Here is a 20,844-nt window from a genome sequence, read left to right as displayed (position 1 = left end):
CCCTCGTAGACCGAAAGCGGAAGCGTTAGCACAACGCGGTTGATGTAGTCGTACGTCTTCATGATCCGACCGATCCAAGTACCGAACGTATGGAACCTCTGAGTTCAGCACACGTTCAGCTCGATGACGTCCCACGAACTCCGATCCAGCAGATCTTTGCGGGAGAGTTCCGTCAGCATGACGGTGTGATGACGGTGTTGATGATGCTACCGACGTAGGGCTTCGCCTAAGCACCGCTACGATATCCGAGGTGGAATATGATGAAGGGGGGCACCGCACACGGCTGGAAGAGATCAACAGATCAACTTGTGTCTCTAGAGGTGCCCCCTGCCCCTGTATATAAAGGAGCAAGGGGGGAGGCGGCCGGCCTAGGAGGAGGGCACCCCAGGGGGGAGTCCTACTCCCACCGGGAGTAGGACTCATCCTTTCCTTGTGGGAGTAGGAGAAGGGAAGGAAAAAGGAGAAAGAAGGAAGGGGGCACCCCCCCTCCCTAGTCCAATTCGGACCAGTCCATGGGGAGGGGTGCGGCCACCCTTTGAGGCCTTTCTCTCCTTTCTCGTATGGCCCATTAAGGCCCAATACGAATTCCCGTAACTCTCCGGTACTCCGAAAAATACCCGAATCACTCGCAACCTTTTTGAAGTCCGAATATAGTCGTCCAATATATCAATCTTTATGTCTCGACCATTTAAAGACTTCTCGTCATGTCCCCGATCTCATCCGGGACTCCGAACTCCTTCGGTACATCAAAACCCATAAACTCATAATATAAATCGTCACCAAACTTTAAGCGTGCGGACCCCACGGGTTCGAGAACTATGTAGACATGACCAAGACACGTCTCTGATCAGTAACCAATTGCGGAATCTGGATGCTCATATTGGCTCCTACATATTCTACGAAGATCTTTATCGATCAAACCGCATAACAACATACGTTGTTCCCTTTGTCATCGGTATGTTACTTACCCAAGATTCGATCGTCGGTATCTCAATACCTAGCTCAATCTCGTTACCGGCAAGTCTCTTTACTCGTTCCGTAATACATCATCCCACAACTAACTCATTAGTTACAATGCTTGCAAGGCTTATAGTGATGTGCATTACCGAGTGGGCCCAGAGATACCTCTCCGACAATCAGAGTGACAAATCCTAATCTCGAAATACGCCAACTCAACATGTACCTTCGGAGACACCTGTAGAGCTCCTTTATAATCACCCAGTTACGTTGTGACGTTTGGTAGCACACAAAGTGTTCCTCCGGTAAACGGGAGTTGCATAATCTCATAGTCATAAGAACATGTATAAGTCATGAAGAAAGCAATAGCAACATACTAAACGATCAAGTGCTAAGCTAACGGAATGGTCAAGTCAATCACATCATTCTCCTAATGATGTGATCCCGTTAATCAAATGACAACTCATGTCTATGGCTAGGAAACACAACCATCTTTGATCAACGAGCTAGTCAAGTAGAGGCATACTAGTGACACGATGTTTGTCTATGTATTCACACATGTATTATGTTTCCGGTTAATACAATTCTAGCATGAATAATAAACATTTATCATGAAATAAGGAAATAAATAATAACTTTATTTTTGCGTCTAGGGCATATTTCCTTCACAAGACCATAAAAGATATTACTCATATGAATAGAACAACCATTATTCTCTGATTTAAATGAATAACCATCTCGCATCAAACAAGATCCAGATATAATGTTCATGCTTAATGTTGGCACCAAATAACAATTATTCAGGTCTAATACTAACCCCGAAGGTAGATGTAGAGGTAGCGTGCCGACGGCGATCACATCGACTTTGGAACCATTTCCCATCCGCATCGTCACCTCGTCCTTAGCTAATCTTCGCTTAATCCGTAGCCCATGTTTCGAGTTGCAAATATGAGCAACAAACCAGTATCAAATACCAGGCGCTACTATGAGCATTAGTAAGGTACACATCAATAACATGTATATCAAATATTCCTTTCACTTTGTCATCCTTCCTATCCGCAAAATGCTTGGGGCAGTTCCGCTTCCAGTGACAAGTCCTTTTGAAGTAGAAGCACTCAGTATCAGGCTTAGGTCCAGACTTGGGCTTCTTCACTTGAGCAGCAACTTGCTTGCAGTTCTTCTTGAAGTTCCCCTTCTTCCCTTTGCCCTTCTTCTTGAAGCTAGTGGTCTTGTTGACCAACAACACTTGATGCTCCTTCTTGATTTCTACCTCTGCAGCCTTTAGCATTGTGAAGAGCTCGAGAATTGTCTTACCCATCCCTTGCATATTATAGTTCATCACGAAGCTTTTGTAGCTTGGTGGCAGTGATTGAAGAACTCTGTCAATGACACTATCATCAGGAAGATTAACTCCCAGTTGAGTCAAGTGTTGTGGTATCCAGACATTCTGAGTATATGTTCACTGATGGAACTATTCTCCTCCATCTTGCAGCTATAGAACATATTGGAGACTTCTTATCTCTCAATTCGGCCATTTGCTTGAAATATTAACTTCAACTCCTGGAACATCTCATATGCTCCATGACGTTCAAAACGTCGTTGAAGTCCCGATTCTAAGCCGTAAAGCATGGCACACTGAACTATTGAGTAGTCATCAGCTTTGCTCTGCCAGACGTTCATAACATCTGGTGTTGCTCCTGCAGCGGGCTTTGCACCTAGCGGTGCTTCCAGAACACAATTCTTCTGTGCAGCAATGAGGATAATCCTCAAGTTATGGACCCAGTCCGTGTAGTTACTATACCACCATATTTCAACTTAGCTTTCTCTAGGAACGCATTAAAATTCAATGGAACAATAGCATGGGCCATTTATCTACAACAACATAGACATGCAAAATACTATCAGGTACTAAGTTCATGATAAATGAAAGTTCAATTAATCATATTACTTAAGAACTCCCACTTAGATAGACATCTCTCTAATCATCTAAGTGATCACGTGATCCATATCAACTAAACCATGTCCGATCATCACGTGAGATGGAGTAGTTTTCAATGGTGAACATCACTATGTTGATCATATCTACTATATGATTCACACTCGACCTTTCGGTCTCAGGGTTCCGAGGCCATATCTGCATATGCTAGGCTCGTCAAGTTTAACCTGAGTATTCTGCTTGTGCAAAACTGGCTTGCACCCATTGTATGTGAACTTAGAGCTTATCACACCCCGATCATCACGTGGTGTCTCGGCACGACATACTGTAGCAACGGTGCATACTCAGGGAGAACACTTGTACCTTGAAATTTAGTGAGAGATCATCTTATAATGCTACCGCTGTACTAAGCAAAATAAGATGCATAAATGATAAACATCACATGCAATCAAAATAAGTGATATGATATGGCCATCATCATCTTGTGCCTTTGATCTCCATCTCCAAAGCACCATCATGATCACCATCATCACCGGCTTGACACCTTGATCTTCATCGTAGCATCGTCGTCGTCTCACCAACTATTGCTTCTACGACTATCACTACCGCTTAGTGATAAAGTAAAGCAATTACATGGCGATTACATTTCATACAATAAAGCGACAACCATATGGCTCCCGCCAGTTGCCGATAACTGTTACAAAACATGATCATCTCATACAACAATTTATATATCATCACGTCTTGACCATATCACATCACAACATGCCCTGCAAAAACAAGTTAGACGTCCTCTACTTTGTTGTTGCAAGTTTTACGTGGCTGCTGTGGGTTTCTAGCAAGAACCGTTCTTTTCTATGCATCAAAACCACAACGATTTTTCGTCAAGTGTGCTGTTTTAACCTTCAACAAGGACCGGGCGTAGTCAAACTCGATTCAACTAAAGCTGGAGAAACAGACACCCACTAGCCACCTGTGTGCGAAGCATGTCGGTAGAACCAGTCTCATGAACGCGGTCATGTAATGTCGGTCTGGCCCGCTTCATCCAACAATACCGCCGAATCAAAGTAAGACATGCTGGTAAGCAGTATGACTATTATCGCCCACAACTCATTGTGTTCTACTCGTGCATATAACATCTACGCATAGACCTGGCTCGGATGCCACTGTTGGGGAACGCAGAATTTCCAAAAAAAAATCCCACGATCACGCAAGATCTATCTAGGAGATGCATAGCAACGAGAGGGGAGAGTGTGTCTACGTACCCTCTTAGACCAAAAGTGGAAGCGTTTAGTAACGCAGTTGATGTAGTCGAACGTCTTCACGATCCAACTGATCCAAGTGTCGAACGTATGACACCTCCGCGATCAGCACACGTTCAGCTCGATGACGTCCCTCGAACTCTTGATCCAGGTGAGGTCGAGGGAGAGTTCTGCCAGCACAAAGGCGTGGTGACGGTGATGATGAAGTTTACCGGCGCAGGGCTTCGCCTAAGCACTACGACGATATGACCGAGGTGTGTAACTATGGAGGGGGGCACCGCACATGGCTAAGAGAAACTTTTTGTGTACCTTTGGGGTGCCCCCTCCCACGTATATAAAGGGGGGAGGAGAGGTGGCTGGCCCTAGAGGGGGGCGCGCCATGGGGGGAGTCCTACTTGGACTCCTAGTCCAAGTAGGATTCATCCTCCCCCCCCCCCTTTCCAAGTCCAAGTAGGAGAAGAAGGGAAGGAGTAAAGAAGAGAAGGAAGGAGGGGGATGCCGCTCCCTCCCCTTGTCCAATTCTGACTAGACAAGGGGGGGCACCACCTCTGGCCGGCCCTCTCTCTTCCCCACTGAGGCCCATGATGGCCCATTAACTTCCCGGAGGGGGTTCCGGTAACCCCCGGTACTCTGAAACTTATCCGAAACGACCCGAACCATTCCAGTGTTCGAATGTAGCCTTCCAATATATGAATCTTTTTGTCTTGACCATTTTGAGATTCCTCGTCATGTCCGTGATCTCATCCGGGACTCCGAACAAACTTTGGTTCATCAAAACACAAAACTCATAATACAAATCGCCATCGAACGTTAAGCGTGCGGACCCTACGGGTTCGAGAACTATGTAGACATGACCGAGACACATCTCTGGTCAATAACCAATAGCGTAACCTGGATGCTCATATTGGCTCCTACATATTCTACGAAGATCTTTATCGGTCAAACCGCATAACAACATACGTTGTTCCCTTTGTCATCAGTATGTTACTTGCCTGAGTTTTGATCGTCGGTATCATCATACCTAGTTCAATCTCGTCACCGGAAATTCTCTTTACTCGTTCCGTAATGTATCATCTCGTGACTAACTCATTAGTCACATTGCTTGCAAAGCTCATAGTGATGTGCATTACCGAGAGGGCTCAAAGATACCTCTCCGATACACGGAGTGACACATCCTAATCTCGATCTATGTCAACTCAAAAAACACCTTCGGAGACACCTGTAGAGCATATTTATAATCACCCAGTTACGTTGTGATGTTTGATAGCACACTAAGTGTTCCTCCGGTATTCGGGAGTTGCATAATCTCATAGTCATAGGAACATGTATAGGTCATGAAGAAAGCAATAGCAGAAAAAACTTAAACGATCATTATGCTAACCTAACGGATGGGTCTTGTCCATCACATCATTCTCTAATGATGTGATCCCGTTCATCAAATGACAACACATGTCTATGGCTAGGAAACTTAACCATCTTTGATTAACGAGCTAGTCAAGTAGAGGCATACTAGGGACACTCTCTTTGTCTATGTATTCACACATGTACTAAGTTTCCGGTTAATACAATTCTAGCATGAATAATGAACATTTATCATGATATAAGGAAATATAAATAACAACTTTATTATTGCCTCTAGGGCATATTTCCTTCAGTCTCCCACTTGCACTAGAGTCAATAATCTAGATTACATAGTAATGATTCTAACACCCATGGAGTCTTGGTGCTGATCATGTCTAGGGCTCGAATACAAGTGCTCGATCATAGACGAGTCAGCGGAAGCAACGATATCTGAGTACAGACATAAAGTTAAACAAGGTGCCATAAGACGGCTAACACAAACTGGGATACAGATCGAAAGAGGAGCAGGCCTCCTGCCTGGGATCCTCCTAATCTACTCCTGGTCGTCGGCGGCAGCCTGCACGTAGTAGTACGCACCCTCGGTGTAGTAGGAGTCGTCGTCAACGGTGGCGTCTGGCTCCTGGGCTCCAGCATCTGGTTGCGACGACCGAGAAGAATGGAAAGGGGGAAAAGAGGGAGCAAAGCAACCATGAGTACTCATCCAAAGTACTCGCAAGTAAGGATCTACACTACATATGCATTGGTATGAATGAAATGGGTAGTATTTGTGGACTGAACTACAGAATGCCAGAATAAGAGGGGGATAGCTAGTCCTATCGAAGACTATGCTTCTGGCAGCCTCCATCTTGAAGCACATAGAAGAGAGTAGCTGGTAAGTTCACCAAGTATCATCGTATAGCATAATCCTACCCGGCGATCCTCCCCTCGTCGCCCTGTGGGAAAGCGATCACCGGGTTATCTCTGAAACTTGTATCGGTGTGTTTTATTAAGTATCCGGTTCTAGTTGGCATAAGGTCAAGGTACAACTCCGGGTCGTCCTTTTACCGAGGGACACGGCTATTCGAATAGATAAACTTCCCTGCAGGGGTGCACCACATTACCCAACACGCTCGATCCCTCTGGCGAGCGTGAGGTCATGTGGTATGACCCACGTCGGAAGATCGACACGTCGTAGCCCTACCTAGGCACAACAGAGAGGTCAGCACGCCGGTCTAAATCCTAAGCGCGCAGGGGTCTGGGCCCATCGCCCATTGCACACCTGCACGTTGCATACGCGGCCGGTGAGCAGACCTAGCAACCTCCATTACGAAGGAAGTTGCTTTACGCGGTCCAACCCGGCGCGCGCCGCTGAGTCGCTGACGTCAAGAAGGCTTCGGCTGATACCACGACGTCGAGTGCCCATATCTGGAGGTGAAGGACTCGGATCCGCTGCCCGCCATGCCGATGACTGCCAGAGACCACCGGAGGTGAGCTTGGGTGATGGAGGGGAGTGGTGGCGAGTGGAGTGAAGTGACTAGAGTTTGGTCCACGAGTGGACAGGGAGGAATGTATGTGTGGTCAGGTGGGCCAGCGTGAGCTTGGTCCGACGTGACGGACACACCCGGGCGCCTTCATGTTTGAGTTGGATACGAGGGATCCGGGTCAGTCCAGGAGGCCCGTCTGAGGTGGCTGTCTGGGTCACATTTTCGTGACCGGTCGGTGACCCGGCGGACTGCCCGATCAAAAGATAGCCTTAATTAGTGATTTTCGGTGTGGTGCAATTGCGTGTACTCAGCGCTCTGTCTGTTTCAGTTTTAGGAAGCAAATTCTTGTAGGAAAAAACCCAGAAGCCCGAACAAACAGCTATCTGGAATCTACTTATCCAATGAAGCGCAACCTGAATTCAAGCCATTTCCAGTGCAATTGTCCGAAGCATGTCCAGGTGCACTTGAGCGGCGAAGATGATTATGCAAATCAGCTTTGTCAACGGAGCGAATTTATAGGTGATTTGAAGCCGTCTGAAGCTGAGACAAACATGGCCTTGGAGGTAGTGGTGCTCGGTCAATAGCATCTTCTGGTTTTCTTTTATTAGTGAAAGGGGATGTGTTGGAGATGCTCCTTGACAAAAAGGTTTCTCCATTTTGCTTCGTTTTGCAGATGCCGAAATAGGCCGGTCTTGTCACGGCCGCGGGAACCGGAAACCCAGGCAGGACACCTGGAGCGAGCCACCCGCTGCCCGCCGGCCGCAGCCCACTACTGCTGCGCCCGTCCCGCCCCTGCCCTACCTACGTTCCTCCCCGATCCCCTTCCGGTGCCGTGCGGGGGAGAGAGAGAGAGAGAGAGAGAGAGAGAGAGAGAGAGAGAGAGAGAGAGAGAGAGAGAGAGGCGGCGATGGCGAGGCACTTCCTGCTCAACACCGGGGCCAAGATCCCCTCGGTGGGGCTCGGCACCTGGCAGGCCGACCCCGGCGTCGTCGGCGACGCCGTCTACGCCGCCGTCAAGGTCCGCGCAAACCCCACCTAACCCCCACCCGCTTCACCATCCAGATGGATGGCATGTCATGTTTTCCCCCCTTGGTACAATCCTGTTTCCTGGTTCAGACGAGATCCTTATTCTCTTCTTCGATGCAGGCGGGGTACCGGCACATCGATTGCGCCAGAGTCTACGGCAACGAAAAGGAGGTAACTATCATCTGAGCACAAGATAATCCTATAAATCATTTTCCTTTTGTCAGCCCTGTATTTTTGCTTAATGTGTGAAAGATCTGCTACCCTTACAAATGCAACTAGGATAGCATAGTGATATAATCCTATAAAACCTTTTCCTTTTTCAGCCCTGCTTTTTTCCTCTTAATGTGTGCATGATCTGATAACCTTGCAATGTAACTAGGAGAGCATAGTGATACAGCAACTACCGCAATTTGCAAATGATATTCCCTTAATCATCTCAGCAACATATTGTTATTCTAGGAATTTCTTCTGTCCATCTGATGCGCAAAATATTGGCACTATGTGACATGGTCTCATAGTGAACCTGCTTAGGATTTAAAATAAAGGGTTAATTTAGTCAGGACTCAGGACTGTTTTTGAAGCTCGGTTGGACAAATTGACATGACATCCACAGCTGACAAGCAGCGTTTGTCCCCTCTTACATTAAGACATGTGCTACCCACAGTATCGTCTTGATTCATGTCGCAAAACAGTTGGAGCAATGGAAGCCTGATATCACTAAGGTGGCCGTGGTTCGAGTGGCGATTGGTACTTACCAGTGCCCTGTGATGATGTGACAGAGAAATGTTCAGAGCTTGCACTAAGATTATGCTTGGCAATGGCGCCAAGACACAGTTTTGCCATGATCATTGGTTGCATGTGTTTTCCCTCAAGATGGCTCTCCATTCCTCTGCTCAGGAAAAGGCCAATAGAAGAAGCATTTCTGTAAAAGATGAGGCCCCTGTTTCAGGGTCGCATTTTGCAGCCGGAGCTTCAGAAGATTTGGTGCACTAAAGCTGAGAGCAAGGTTCACATATGACTCATGATTCAGAACAGGTTATGGGCTGGCCCCATTCTCCTACATGGATGATGTGCGACCTTCACTCAGATATGCGCCCCTTTTTTTTGCACTGCTTGTTTGTGAAGGAGCTATGGAGGAAGATATCCTGCTCATCTCCGGGAATTGCCGCTGCGAGTTCGCATGCCACTTTGCTGAGAGGATGATGGAGGAAGGTCTTTTGCCAGGACACAGAGAATGGCAAGAAGCAATTGGATTGGGCATATATGCAATGTGGCATATCTGGAAAGAGAGAGACAAGAGGATTTTTCAGGATAAATCGGCAAATGTGGAGACTGTAATTTCCATCTTGAAGGAGGACATTGATGTGCTCCGGGTTGCCTGGAGCGAGCGTGTTTGGAAGTTGTAATTTGGAGGGTTATAGAGTTGTTGCTTTCCCTTTTTATATTTTCTGGAAGCTGTCTAAGCTGATGTACAGTTTTCCACATTCTCAATGCAAAAGCAGAGCTCCTTCTTTTATCCAGATCCTGATATCCATTATTTTCATTATCCAGATCGGTTTGGCGTTGAAGAAGTTATTTGAAGAGGGCGTAGTGAAGCGTGAAGATCTGTTTATCACCTCTAAGCTATGGTAAGCCCAAATCTCTGGTGGTATCTTAGTAGTTATCTCTCTACAGCCCAGGCAAGTACATACATGCCTATTTGAAGTTTTTAATCATTCACGTCTAACTGATCTTGGATGTCTTATGGTTTCAGGAATGATCATCATTCTCCTGAAGATGTGCCAGAGGCACTAAATGAAAGCCTGAATGATTTACAGCTTGATTACTTGGATCTTTATCTTGTGAGCATCTCCTATTTACTACTCCCTCCTTTCCTAAATATAAGTCTTTTAGAGTTTCTATATGGACTACATACGGATGTATATAGACGTATTTTAGAGTGTAGATTCACTCATTTTGTTCCGTATGTAGTCCATATTAGAATCTCTAAAAAGACTTATATTTAGGAACGGAGGGAGTATTATATTGCAGTGCCCGACTTCCTCTATTCCGGCCTCTATATCATTAATATCTCGCTTTGTGTGTACTGATTCACTACTTTTGTATATTATCCTTTTATTCTATTTTATTAGAACGCCTCCTCAGCAGGAAATGGACATTTTATCATACTTAAATGTTAATCATATTTGCTGACAAAATTATGTATCTGTGTTAGTTTATTGTGTGCTATTTCCATGGTATATAATGTGAAAACTGGGCATATGGTTATGTGCCATTTATTGAATAAATGTGCTCCTTTTCCCTGAATTCTGTCTATTCATATAGCCATATTACACCCATGGATGTTTTTCCATCTTATTTGGTGTGGATTGACATGGGTGTTATTGATTTCTGGTGTCAAATTGTTTATTGTTAGAAGATCACTTCGGTTGTTTGTTTTTTGGCATCTTGAATACATTGCAGCAAAGATTATGTATTGTTCAATGAGTTTTATCTTTTGTGTTGTTTTCAGCTTAGTGTTAGATGGGTACATGTTGAAACTGTTTAGCATGATAATTTGATTACAATCTCTGACCGTCTGTGTATTTTGTAGATCCATTGGCCGTTTAGAGTCAAGAAGGGAACGAACAACAACCCTGAAAATTTCGTTACACCTGACTTGCCTGCTACTTGGGGGGCAATGGAGAAGTTACATGATGCTGGCAAAGCTCGCGCCATTGGCGTGAGTAACTTCTCATCAAAGAAGTTGGGTGACTTGCTTGCTGTAGCTCGTGTATCTCCAGCTGTTGATCAGGTGGAATGCCATCCTTGCTGGCAGCAAACTAAGCTCCACAACTTTTGTCAGTCAGCAGGTGTTCATCTTAGTGTAAGTCGATTACCCCAAGCTATTTCTATATTAGTGTGATTATCTATTTTTTTGACGCGTCTTGTGCCTTATTTATCACTCAAGAAGCTGGATTGCTTTTGCTGAATATTTTGCTGTTGTCCTATTTTCATTGTATATGTTTTGCAGGCTTACTCGCCACTCGGTTCACCTGGTACTACTTGGATGAATGGTAACATCCTTAAAGAACCAATAATCATCTCAATATCCGAGAAACTCGGGAAGACACCTGCACAAGTGGCTCTGCGCTGGAACATTCAGATGGGTCACAGCGTGCTACCAAAGAGCACGAATCAAGAAAGGATAAAGCAAAATCTTGATGTTCATGATTGGTCAATTCCAGATGACGTGCTTGCAAAGTTCTCCGAGATTAAAGAGGTATTCATCATATATGCACCGAGTAACCTTAACAATTCTTTAATGAGGATAAAAGCATTGTTATTTATTGATGATAGTTGAACATCTTCATAGGATACCATGGAATTTCAAAATGTCTCCCTCCGTCCGAAAATACTTGTCTAGATACATCCATTTCTCCGTCAGGTATTTTCGGACGGATGGAGCACCTTGTTATGCATTTCTTAAATTAATACTCCCTCCGTCCGAAAATACTTGTCATCAAGATGAATAAAAGAGGATGTATCTAGATGTATTTTAGTTCTAGATACACCCCTTTTTATTCATTTTGATGACAAGTATTTCCGGATGGAGGAAGTATGAAATTATCCTGATGAACATATCACTGGGTGGAGCATGCTAAATTGCTAGGGTTAAGTAACATCTGTAGTTTTCATGCTTCATGAAGCTTGGAGCACCAGTGGACAGTGGTATCGTGACAGGATTCTTATAAATTCATACGATTTTATCTAATCTTCATTTTTGCTCGCTACAAAGGGCACAGCTGTGTGTCACTTGGGTATATATTATTCAATGTAAATAGCTTCAATTCTGCATGGATTCACCTAAGACAAGAAAAAGTCATTTCAGCCCCTGTCATCAATTGCTTTTCTGGAAGAATATTAGTAACTGCAGCATTGGTCATATATTGAGATGTGCATTTCCAAAAAAAAGGAAGTGTATGAGTTGCTGCATAGCAAAAATTTCTAGACCGTTTTCCAATCATTCGTTCACTGTGGTAGACAGTTCCATAGATAGCGCAGATTGAGCGCATCTGACGATTTTTCTTCCGTGATCTTCAGGCTAGGCTGCTTCGAGGCAACTTCGCCGTTAATCCACAGAGCGTTTACAAGACCCACGAGGAGCTGTGGGACGGTGAGATTTAGGAAGGCTGGTATCGCTGATCCTGAGCAGGGAGCAGCACAGAAAGCATACATCTCAGGATTCGCTCTTCAGGGACGAAGGTTCAGTCCTCTGAGCTTCGCGATTCTATCCTGTATCTCGATTCGTGAACTATGTTGTCAGCAGCTTCATTATTTATGTTCTTTTAGACAAAGCTCCATTATTAGTGTGCCCTTTGGGATATTGTGCCGTGGGCGTTGCGTTTTGGCCTTTTGGATATTCTGTTCTGTTCTGAGCCCGAAGAGAATCATGAATCCAGTGCGCGATTTCTTCGCGCGATAAAAGGTCTGTCTGGCAGCAAACCAAGCGTTCAGTTATCTGTCCCGTAAGTGTAGCGAACCAAGCCTAGCTTAGATGGTTAGCTTTCCTTATGGTCGACTCCGAGACGTCTGTGTATGTGAGCGTCTTTGATTGTACTGTGTTAAAAAAAACTATATAAGGGTGCAACGAAACATGAATGGCTGAGCAAAAGATGCTACACGAAGGGGGCCTGACCTGTCTGTAGTTTGTAGGCTAATGAATGCCAAAGCCGGCGCATAAGTGAGAAACGGGTTAAGAGCTTCATAGCGATGGTGGGTGGCAGCAACGGCTGAGGGGCGCTCACAGCGATGTAGGGAAGACGGGATCCGCCCCTCGACGACGATGAGTAAGAAAGAAGAGCGGTGGCGGTGGAGAGAGCTGTAATCACCAAACTAAAACATGTTTACAAAATATAGAATATATTCCCAAATTTTAAAAATATTCAAAAAAATCTAAAAAACTGCCAGGTTCGAAACCACGTACTAAAATAGAAATTGGCATGTAGAACATCGCTTTATCCACATATTAGATTTCAAAGTATAGCTCAAGGTTCGAAACCATGTACTAAAATAGTACTAAGGCCGTGCTTGGAATGGATGTATTATAATACGGAGGTGTATAATTTACGAGTGTAACTTGCAAACTCCAGCCGAAAGTGAAACGACCGGGTGAGGTGTGTATTTTTTACAAGTGTATTTGAAAGAGAAACGGTGATCCAAACATGGCCTAAAGCAGCGACAATTAATATGGATTGAAGGTGTGAAAATGGATCATGTGGAATCAAGAAGTTTGAAACATACACAAAACTACCAGGGAGCTAGGGAAGAGCTATGCTTTGCAGCTGGAGGCTCTGCAGTCAAAATGGATCATAAACACTATGTAAGGAACGAACTGTGTTTCACACAGAACAATTTGCCACAAGAAGCTACTCTAGTCTAGTATATAAAGGAAATCAGATGCGACGACGAAGCGTATAACCCTTCTCAGGCCGCGTGGAGTTCATTTATAGTCGAATAAGATTACAAACTGGTTACAAGAGTTTCTCCAAGTAAAACCTACACAGGACGTCTAAACCTGGAGATGACAGGAGATACATTACAATATGTTTAGCCGCTTGGCCAATCAATATATTGCAGATAAGTACACACTGCAATGGATAAGACCTAGCAAAGGCTTAATAATAATACATAAAAAGCACTGCACACTCGTCACTAGCAGAAACGGTTGAAGCAATCTCCAGTGTTCAGATCAAGTCCTCAAAGCTCTTGCAGATTTCACAAATCATTTGCCGATCAGACCCCATCTCATGAGGATGGCAGCTGCAAATCCAATGCCAAAGCCCAGCCCGACGAAGAGAAACAAGATGACGTCCACATGAGAGGACTTCTCCCCACGCGCCACACTTGGAGGAGCGGGTGGAATGCCGCATGGGTTGGACAGTGGCGGTCCACACAGACCCAGATTCCCTTCAAATGAACTGTTTTGAAACGTCCCAAAAAATTGACCTGACCGAGGTATCCTTCCCACCAACTGGTTGTTGCACAAGTTCAAGATACCAAGAAAGGTGAGATTTGTTAGTGCCTCCGGAATTTCACCAGAAAGCTGGTTCTGAGACAGATCTAGTGATTCTAATTGAGTCATCCCGCCAAATTCCTGCGGAATATCGCCGGTGAAGGCATTGCCTGACATGTTTAGTACATGTAACGAAATAAGTCTCCCAAGCGATCCAGGAATGGTGCCATCAAATGAATTATTTGATAGGTCAATTGCTGTAAAAGTGGTCAAGATCTTATCAAATGTCCTATAGATGCTTTTATAGTATATAGCAACAGTGTCCTGATAGGGATCTTCATAACTTCCGTTAACAGCACGAATAATATAACCTGTAGTGTTCAACTCTGCCATCATTGATTTCAGCCCCTCAAACCAATCTGGACTCAAATTACCAAAGAAATTGTTCGAGGCAACATCAAGAACCTGCAAGCTAGAGAAGTATTCCCCAGGATTGTCATTGCTGTGAAGATCACCACCCATTGAGCCATAGAATCGGTTGGATCTCATGACAAGGACGCGAAGTCTGGGAAGTATCCCCAGCCATGTTGGAAAAGTACCTACTATGTGATTATTTCCAACGTCAAGGAACTCCAGCTGCAAGCACTTTGTAAGTGTCCTTGGAAGCTGCCCTTCAATTTTATTGTTGTTCAAGTCTAATGTGTGAAGGAAACATTGGTCTTTGATGTTGTTAGGCAACACACCTCCAAATTGATTCTCCCGCAAATTCAACACGCTCGTGTAACCATCTTCTATTAGACAGGAAGGTATCTGCCCACTGAAGTTGTTAAAAGATAGGTCAAGGACACTGATAGTTGAATCACAAATTGAGTTAGGTATGTGTCCACTAATCTTGTTTTTAGAAATCCTGAACTCTTGGCCAAGATAGAAAGTAAAGTTTGGAAGCACTGAAGAGAAATTGTTGTTTGAATAATCCAAGAAAAATGCTGACGGGCTTGGCATAGGAATCTGCCCCTGAAGCTGATTGGAACTGAGATCAAGAGTTTCCAACCGATCGAAAGGGAGAACATATGATGTAAGTTGGATAATGCTGAGAAAGTTGTGTGAAAGATTTAAATATGTGAGGCTGATGTTCCATGTCACCCATATCCACTTTGGAATAGGCCCACTGATTCTATTGCATGACAGGTCCAAGTAAGACAATTGGTTAAGGTGTGTTAATGAACTTGGAAATCCCGTTAAATTGCAACTTGCTAATTCTAACCTCATAAGTCGAGGGAGATAGGTAGACGGAGAATTTTTGCCTTCTGCATCCATGTCCACAACAGACAGGTTGTTGTTGGACAGGGTCAAATGAATGAGATTTCCCAGCCTCCGAAACAAGGAAAGATCCACCAAACCCACCAAGTTATTCCAGCCAATATCGAGATATACCAAACTTGTGAGTTGAAAGAATGACATGGGAATATTTCCCGTCAATTCATTTGTGCTCAAGTCCACGGACAGCAAATGCGAAGATGTCGCGTTGAAGTCTTGTATAGAGCCAGAGAGCTGGTTTGATTGAATATCTAAGTGTTGTAATGTTGGAATAGTGAAAACAGACGCTGGAACTTCCCCTGCATAAAAGAGTAAAGATGTTACCTACTCTGGTGCATCCGTTAGACTATCAAGCTGTCAAGCTCGAATGCCGTATACTTATTAGACTCACAACTTACTATGATGTGTAGGAGCATGCATACAATATTTAAAAAACCAGTTCAGAGAATAATACAAGTAAATGGTCAAACTATGAACTATCCCTCCCACACTAGTAATAATAGTCTGGGAATTATTCATAAATTTCAAAACCCATCTTTTCCTCCCGAATGTAAAAATAACTCTCTATTCCTTCTCTTTTTAATGTTTTAGGCATCCACTCTTGAGAAGTAAAAGGTACAACAGGACCGCAAACCCCGAGTGGATTTGTGTCTCACACTAACTTGTTGGCTTATCTTTGTCTCCTAAGGACATGTACAATGGTAAACAAGGTATCTCTTGAGCCCTTCACATCACCTATAGATGCTACACGAAAAAACATTACATGCAATGGTTGATATGGTTTTATCTCTGGTACTTAATGCTCACTTTCACAACACTGATACAACGAGATTATCATTTCATAGACTACATTCTCTCTTAATCCACTCTTCCATGCCAGCAAAAGTCTAGGTGGCATGTGAAAAGAGGGCTAACACCAGATCACTATACATGCTCTCAACCCCCTTTTTAGTTTCAATGACCAACAAGCGGAGAGAATGAATTTTGAAAAATGTGGCATAATATCTCCCAGCCCCAGCGCCGCTCCCTCCCCAGGGGCGACACGGGAGGCGAGTGCCCGGCGCCCCCCACCCTCCTCCTCCACTCGCCGTCGCTGGTGCCTCCCGCCAGCAAAGCTCGCGTGGAGCGGGTAGCGGCGGGGTCGGTTCCTTTCTCCCGCGGCGGTGTCCTCCACGAGTTGGGGATCTCATGGCGGCAGGCAGCGATCAGAGGGCGACAGCTGGCGTCGCGCCTCTTGCGTTGGCGGACGGGTGAGGTGGGCGGCCTAGGATGCGTGGGCAGCTCGGCTGCTGCGGCGGATGCCCGGGAGCGGACTCGGAGGCTCGGATTGGGACGGTCCCGATCTGTCCGCTTCGGCCAGCGACGGGGTGGATGGTGCGCCGGCTGACGGATCGGCACGAAGGCACGCAGCAGGTGCGGAGGCGCATGCGCGCAGTGGAGGTGGTAGGTCCGATCTGGGCAGCCGGGTTGTGCTTCATGCGGGAGCTTCGACTTTCACGACGGATCCGATGCTTGGTTGTGGTTGTGGCTCCTCCCTTGGCCCGTCTGGGCTTTTGGGGCCATGGTGGTGGTGGTCAGCGCTGGTGGTTGTTGTCGAGGTGCCGGCTCCGGAGGTCGCCCCGGTGGCAATGGTGTGCAGCTTGTGTACACAGTGGTGCCAGTCTTGACACTGGCAATCCACCATGGTGATGCATAGGCCGTGGCGCCATCCGACCCTATTGGTCTGGTTTCTCCATTGTTGAACACGAGCGGAGTCAAGACTTGCTCTCGCAGGTTTCCTTTGGCTTGGCTCCCACCCCGGAGTCTGTAGAGGTGGTGAGATATAAGGCTCTAGGCGTAAGCTTGATTCTTCGACCAGGGTCGATGACGGCAATGTTGGCGCTTGCGGGTGTCCTTTTCCTCCTTGGAGGCATTGCTGAAGAGCTGTCTCTCACCACTAGGCGCTGGCCGGTTGGAGTAGGAAGCGGCGTTGGGGGCTGTTGGCTCGGTCGGACCATTCCCAAGGTTCGGTGGAGCGGTTGTGTGCGGGTCTGGGCTAAAGCTTGTGGTCGACGGGGGTCGACCGATGACGATGGCGTCAGCTGATGCTACTTTCCTTCTTGAAGGCATTTTCGAAGATCTTGCTCATCACTTCGGAAAGAGGTTGTGATAGGTGAGGTGGAGGTGGTTTGTTCGTGTTGTAATTTGTGGTTGTTTTTCTTTTCTTTTAGCTTTATGGTTTTCAGCCTAGTTTGCCTCATAAATTGGGTCACTCTGTATTTTGCTTTTTCCTCTTTGAATGAAATCGGCAGAGCACCTGCCTTGCAAGCCAAAAAAAAAGTAGCATAAACTACCTGAAGTAGGACACTTTTCCAAGAGGTGGCTCGTATCTATCAACCATATGAGCAAATACATCCAAAATTCAGAACACATTGATGAATATGTGTGGGACTATATGGAAATATGCCGTGTCCCCATAACACCTAAGGGGACTAGATACAAACATTTATGTAACAAATTTACACATTGTAGTAGATGTAGGTTAAAGGGCATCTAGGCCCCGTTGGGTTTTGAAGATTAGCGACAAAATGACTAGGGTTGTAATAATCGTGTCAGGTGTTGAATAGGTTTTAAGTCTTGAGATGGTAGTTGGAAGTTGGTTCAATACCCCTAAAAAGATCTGAAAAAGAAATGGCAAGGTCTGAAAAAGATCTAAAAAGACCTTTTCCTATTGTTTGGGGATCAAGGATCACAATGAGCAATAGGTATGGCATGCTGTCAAGAGGTGAATAGGTCAATATCAAAGAGAAAGAATTGTTCCTAAGTGGCCAGAAAAAACCTTTGAAAAAATCTTCCAAGCCTCTCTCCAAAAGCCTAAGTTTTCCCTTAGTCTCTATTGCAGCTTTATCTAGTATGTACGCATGCACAGGTTGTGTCATGAGGAAGATTTGACCTGTTCTCTCTTCTAAATTTTTCTCCACCTCCTAAGAATTTTGGTTATATAGATGAAAAGAGACGACTTATGACGAATTTCTGGATTAGGTTACAGAACCAAGAGAAAGACAAGATTGAATGACTATGCAATCCCTTTTCTAAATAGTAAATAGCATAAAAACATGATAGAGAACAAGTTGCCAGCCTTTTTCCATGGTGAAATGACATTCGAGGAGCTCTAGACACCCAACAAATGATTTTGGTTTCCAATATGATTTTCACCAAAACAAAGTTCACGCTCCTAACGCACTCGAGCATATTGGATGACAAAAAGTTTCAGTTTTTTTAACCTTTTAGCTATTTGTTTTTTAATATAATGTTCATGGACGGGTAAAGATTAGCCAGGGCTCCAAAATGTCGCCCTCCTGTAGAATGACACAACCCACTCCAAAAATAATTTAGATAAGAATATACATACTGTAATCTTACCAGTTAGAAGATTAAATGAAAGATATAACCCAACCAGGCGGGTCAAATTAAATATTGAATTTGGTATGCTTCCAGAAAAACTGCACCGCCCAAGATCCAATGATGTCAACTTCTTGAGTAATCCAACATCATAGGGTATTGGTCCAGAAAATTCGCAACCGGAGATTTCTAAAGTTTCCAAACTACTAAGATTGCCTATTGCAGCTGGTATTGGCCCAAAGAAAATACAGTCCGAGATTTCCAAGCTAATCAAGTTACTGAGATTGCCAACTGAAGAAGGTAATGGTGCAGAAGAGCTTCCCAATTTCATTTGACCACCACTTATCACCAAGCTTCTCAGGTTCATGAGCTTGCCAATTGAAGATGGTACCGGCCCTAAGAAATCACAGCCATCGATATTCAAGCTTTCCAAGTTTGAGGTTGCCAATTACAGATGGTATTGGACCATTAAATCTGCAGTAAAAGATCTCCAAGCTTCTCAAATTTACTAGATTACTAATTGCTGATAGCAATGGCCCAGTGAAGCTGCAGTCATAGATTGATAGGCTTTTCAAGGATTTGAGTTTGGCAACTGAAGAAAAAGATGTCCCAGAGAAGTTCCATCCAAAGAGTTTTAAGCTTGCTAAGTTCTGCAAGTCTCCGATCGATGATAAAATTAACCCTAAATCTCTTGTGGAGTCCATCTGAGTGAGTTCCAAATGCTGTAAAGACTCAGGGTGGACGTGGCGAGCGGGCTTTCGGCCCGGCTCGCGGCCCGTTATGGACCGGACCGTACGGTCCTGGCTCGCTAAAAAACATGGCCGGTCCGGTCCGTGAAAAGGAGCCCGAAATTCGGTCGGTCCGGTCCGACAAAAGCCCGGTCCGGCTCGGAGGACCGAAGGCCCAGCCCAATTAGAGCTAATATGGAGAGCCCAATACATATACATGGTGCGTGCGTGCGTGCGTGACCTAGCCGCCGTCCTCGTCCATGCTCATGGCGCCGCACGGGCTGCTTCCTTTCTCCCCTGCGTTGCCTCCCTCTCCCCGGCACCGTGCCTCTACCTCGCGCCACCGCGTCTCTACCTCGCGCCGCCGCTCGCCCTCTCCCCCGCGCCGTCGCGCGGCCGTGTGACGCCCTCTCTGTCTCGTGCCTCTCCCTCGCGCCGCCGCGCCTCAGGTGTGTCTTCTCCAGCTCCGGCCACCGTGCTGCTGCTCCAACGACCTCTCTGACACCTTGGGCCCACATGGCAGTGACTGGACGTCACCGGGACCGTGAGGACCGCCGGTCCGCACCGAGCTTCACGCCTGCCGGTCCGGTCCGTGGAATCAAGACCGCTGCCCTGCTCGGTCCGGTCCGGACCGGACCGCCGGCGGCCGGTCCAAACGACGGCTCGGACCGGGACCGGACCGGCCCGGACCGTGTCCACCCTGAGTAAAGACCTATGAATACCGAGTGAAGATAGAGGCTCCCAGAAGCAAAACTCACATCAAGGCCTAACGTTTTCAAAGACTTGAAACTGCTAACAGGGCCTTGTTTTTCAAGGGAGAAATTGGTCCCGTCTAGCATCATTGTCTCTAAAGAGTTTGCATTGGAGAAGTTGGGCACATGCCCTGAGATACCCTGATTCCCGGATAAATCAAGAACCCGTAGTGCTTTGGATCCAAAGGTTCTACGAGGGAACCACCCTTGGAGATTTGTCCAACCAAGTTTGAGTACACTTAAATTGGGAAAATCCATGAAAAACTCTGGAAAAGGAGCAGCATATTGAATTCATGCACCAACCAACTCATCCAAAAGTCCGAACTGATGGAGGGAGGTGGGCAATATATTTCAACACTCCCCCTCTCGTGTAGGCTATTTCAGTTCTTAGACGTGGGATCGATGTAGGCCGCAGAATCGTTTTATTTAATACTGCGTTGGCAGGGTCTTGAACTCAAGACCTCTTGGCTCTCATACCATATTGAATTCATGCTCCAGCCAACTCATCCAAAAGTCCGAACTGATGGAGGGAGGTGGGCAATATATTTCAACACTCCCCTCACGTCTAGGCTATTTTAGTCCTTAGACGTGGGATCGATGTAGGCCGTAGAATCGTTTTATTTAATACTGTGTTGGCAGGGTCTTGAACTCAAGACCTCTTGGCT

General features: G+C 45.6%; 2 protein-coding genes across 2 annotated transcripts in view; one reads left to right on the top strand and one right to left on the bottom strand.

Moving 5' to 3' along the window:
- Positions 1-7,736: 7,736 nt before the first annotated feature.
- Positions 7,737-12,372, top strand: LOC119274515 (aldo-keto reductase family 4 member C10-like). The gene is made up of 8 exons (XM_037555219.1): positions 7,737-7,819; positions 7,864-7,998; positions 8,127-8,177; positions 9,558-9,634; positions 9,760-9,847; positions 10,600-10,872; positions 11,020-11,268; positions 12,090-12,372. The coding sequence occupies exons 2-8, from the start codon at positions 7,888-7,890 to the stop codon at positions 12,171-12,173; spliced, it is 933 nt and encodes a 310-aa protein (XP_037411116.1). The 5' UTR covers positions 7,737-7,819; positions 7,864-7,887; the 3' UTR covers positions 12,174-12,372.
- Positions 12,373-13,449: 1,077 nt separating this feature from the next.
- The window catches only part of LOC119274514 (receptor like protein 22-like), a 15,036-nt gene continuing 7,641 nt past the window's right edge, over positions 13,450-20,844 (bottom strand). The window contains exon 2 of the mRNA XM_037555218.1: positions 13,450-15,617. Within this exon, the coding sequence (XP_037411115.1) occupies positions 13,771-15,617 (1,847 nt within the window). The 3' untranslated portion in view covers positions 13,450-13,770. The remainder of the gene's footprint in view (positions 15,618-20,844) is intronic.

The sequence above is a fragment of the Triticum dicoccoides genome, chromosome 3B (assembly GCF_002162155.2).
Source record: "Triticum dicoccoides isolate Atlit2015 ecotype Zavitan chromosome 3B, WEW_v2.0, whole genome shotgun sequence".
In the NCBI taxonomy this organism is placed as follows: domain Eukaryota; kingdom Viridiplantae; phylum Streptophyta; class Magnoliopsida; order Poales; family Poaceae; genus Triticum; species Triticum dicoccoides.
Note: the sequence above shows the minus strand (reverse complement) of the source record. Positions and strands in the feature narration are given on the sequence as shown.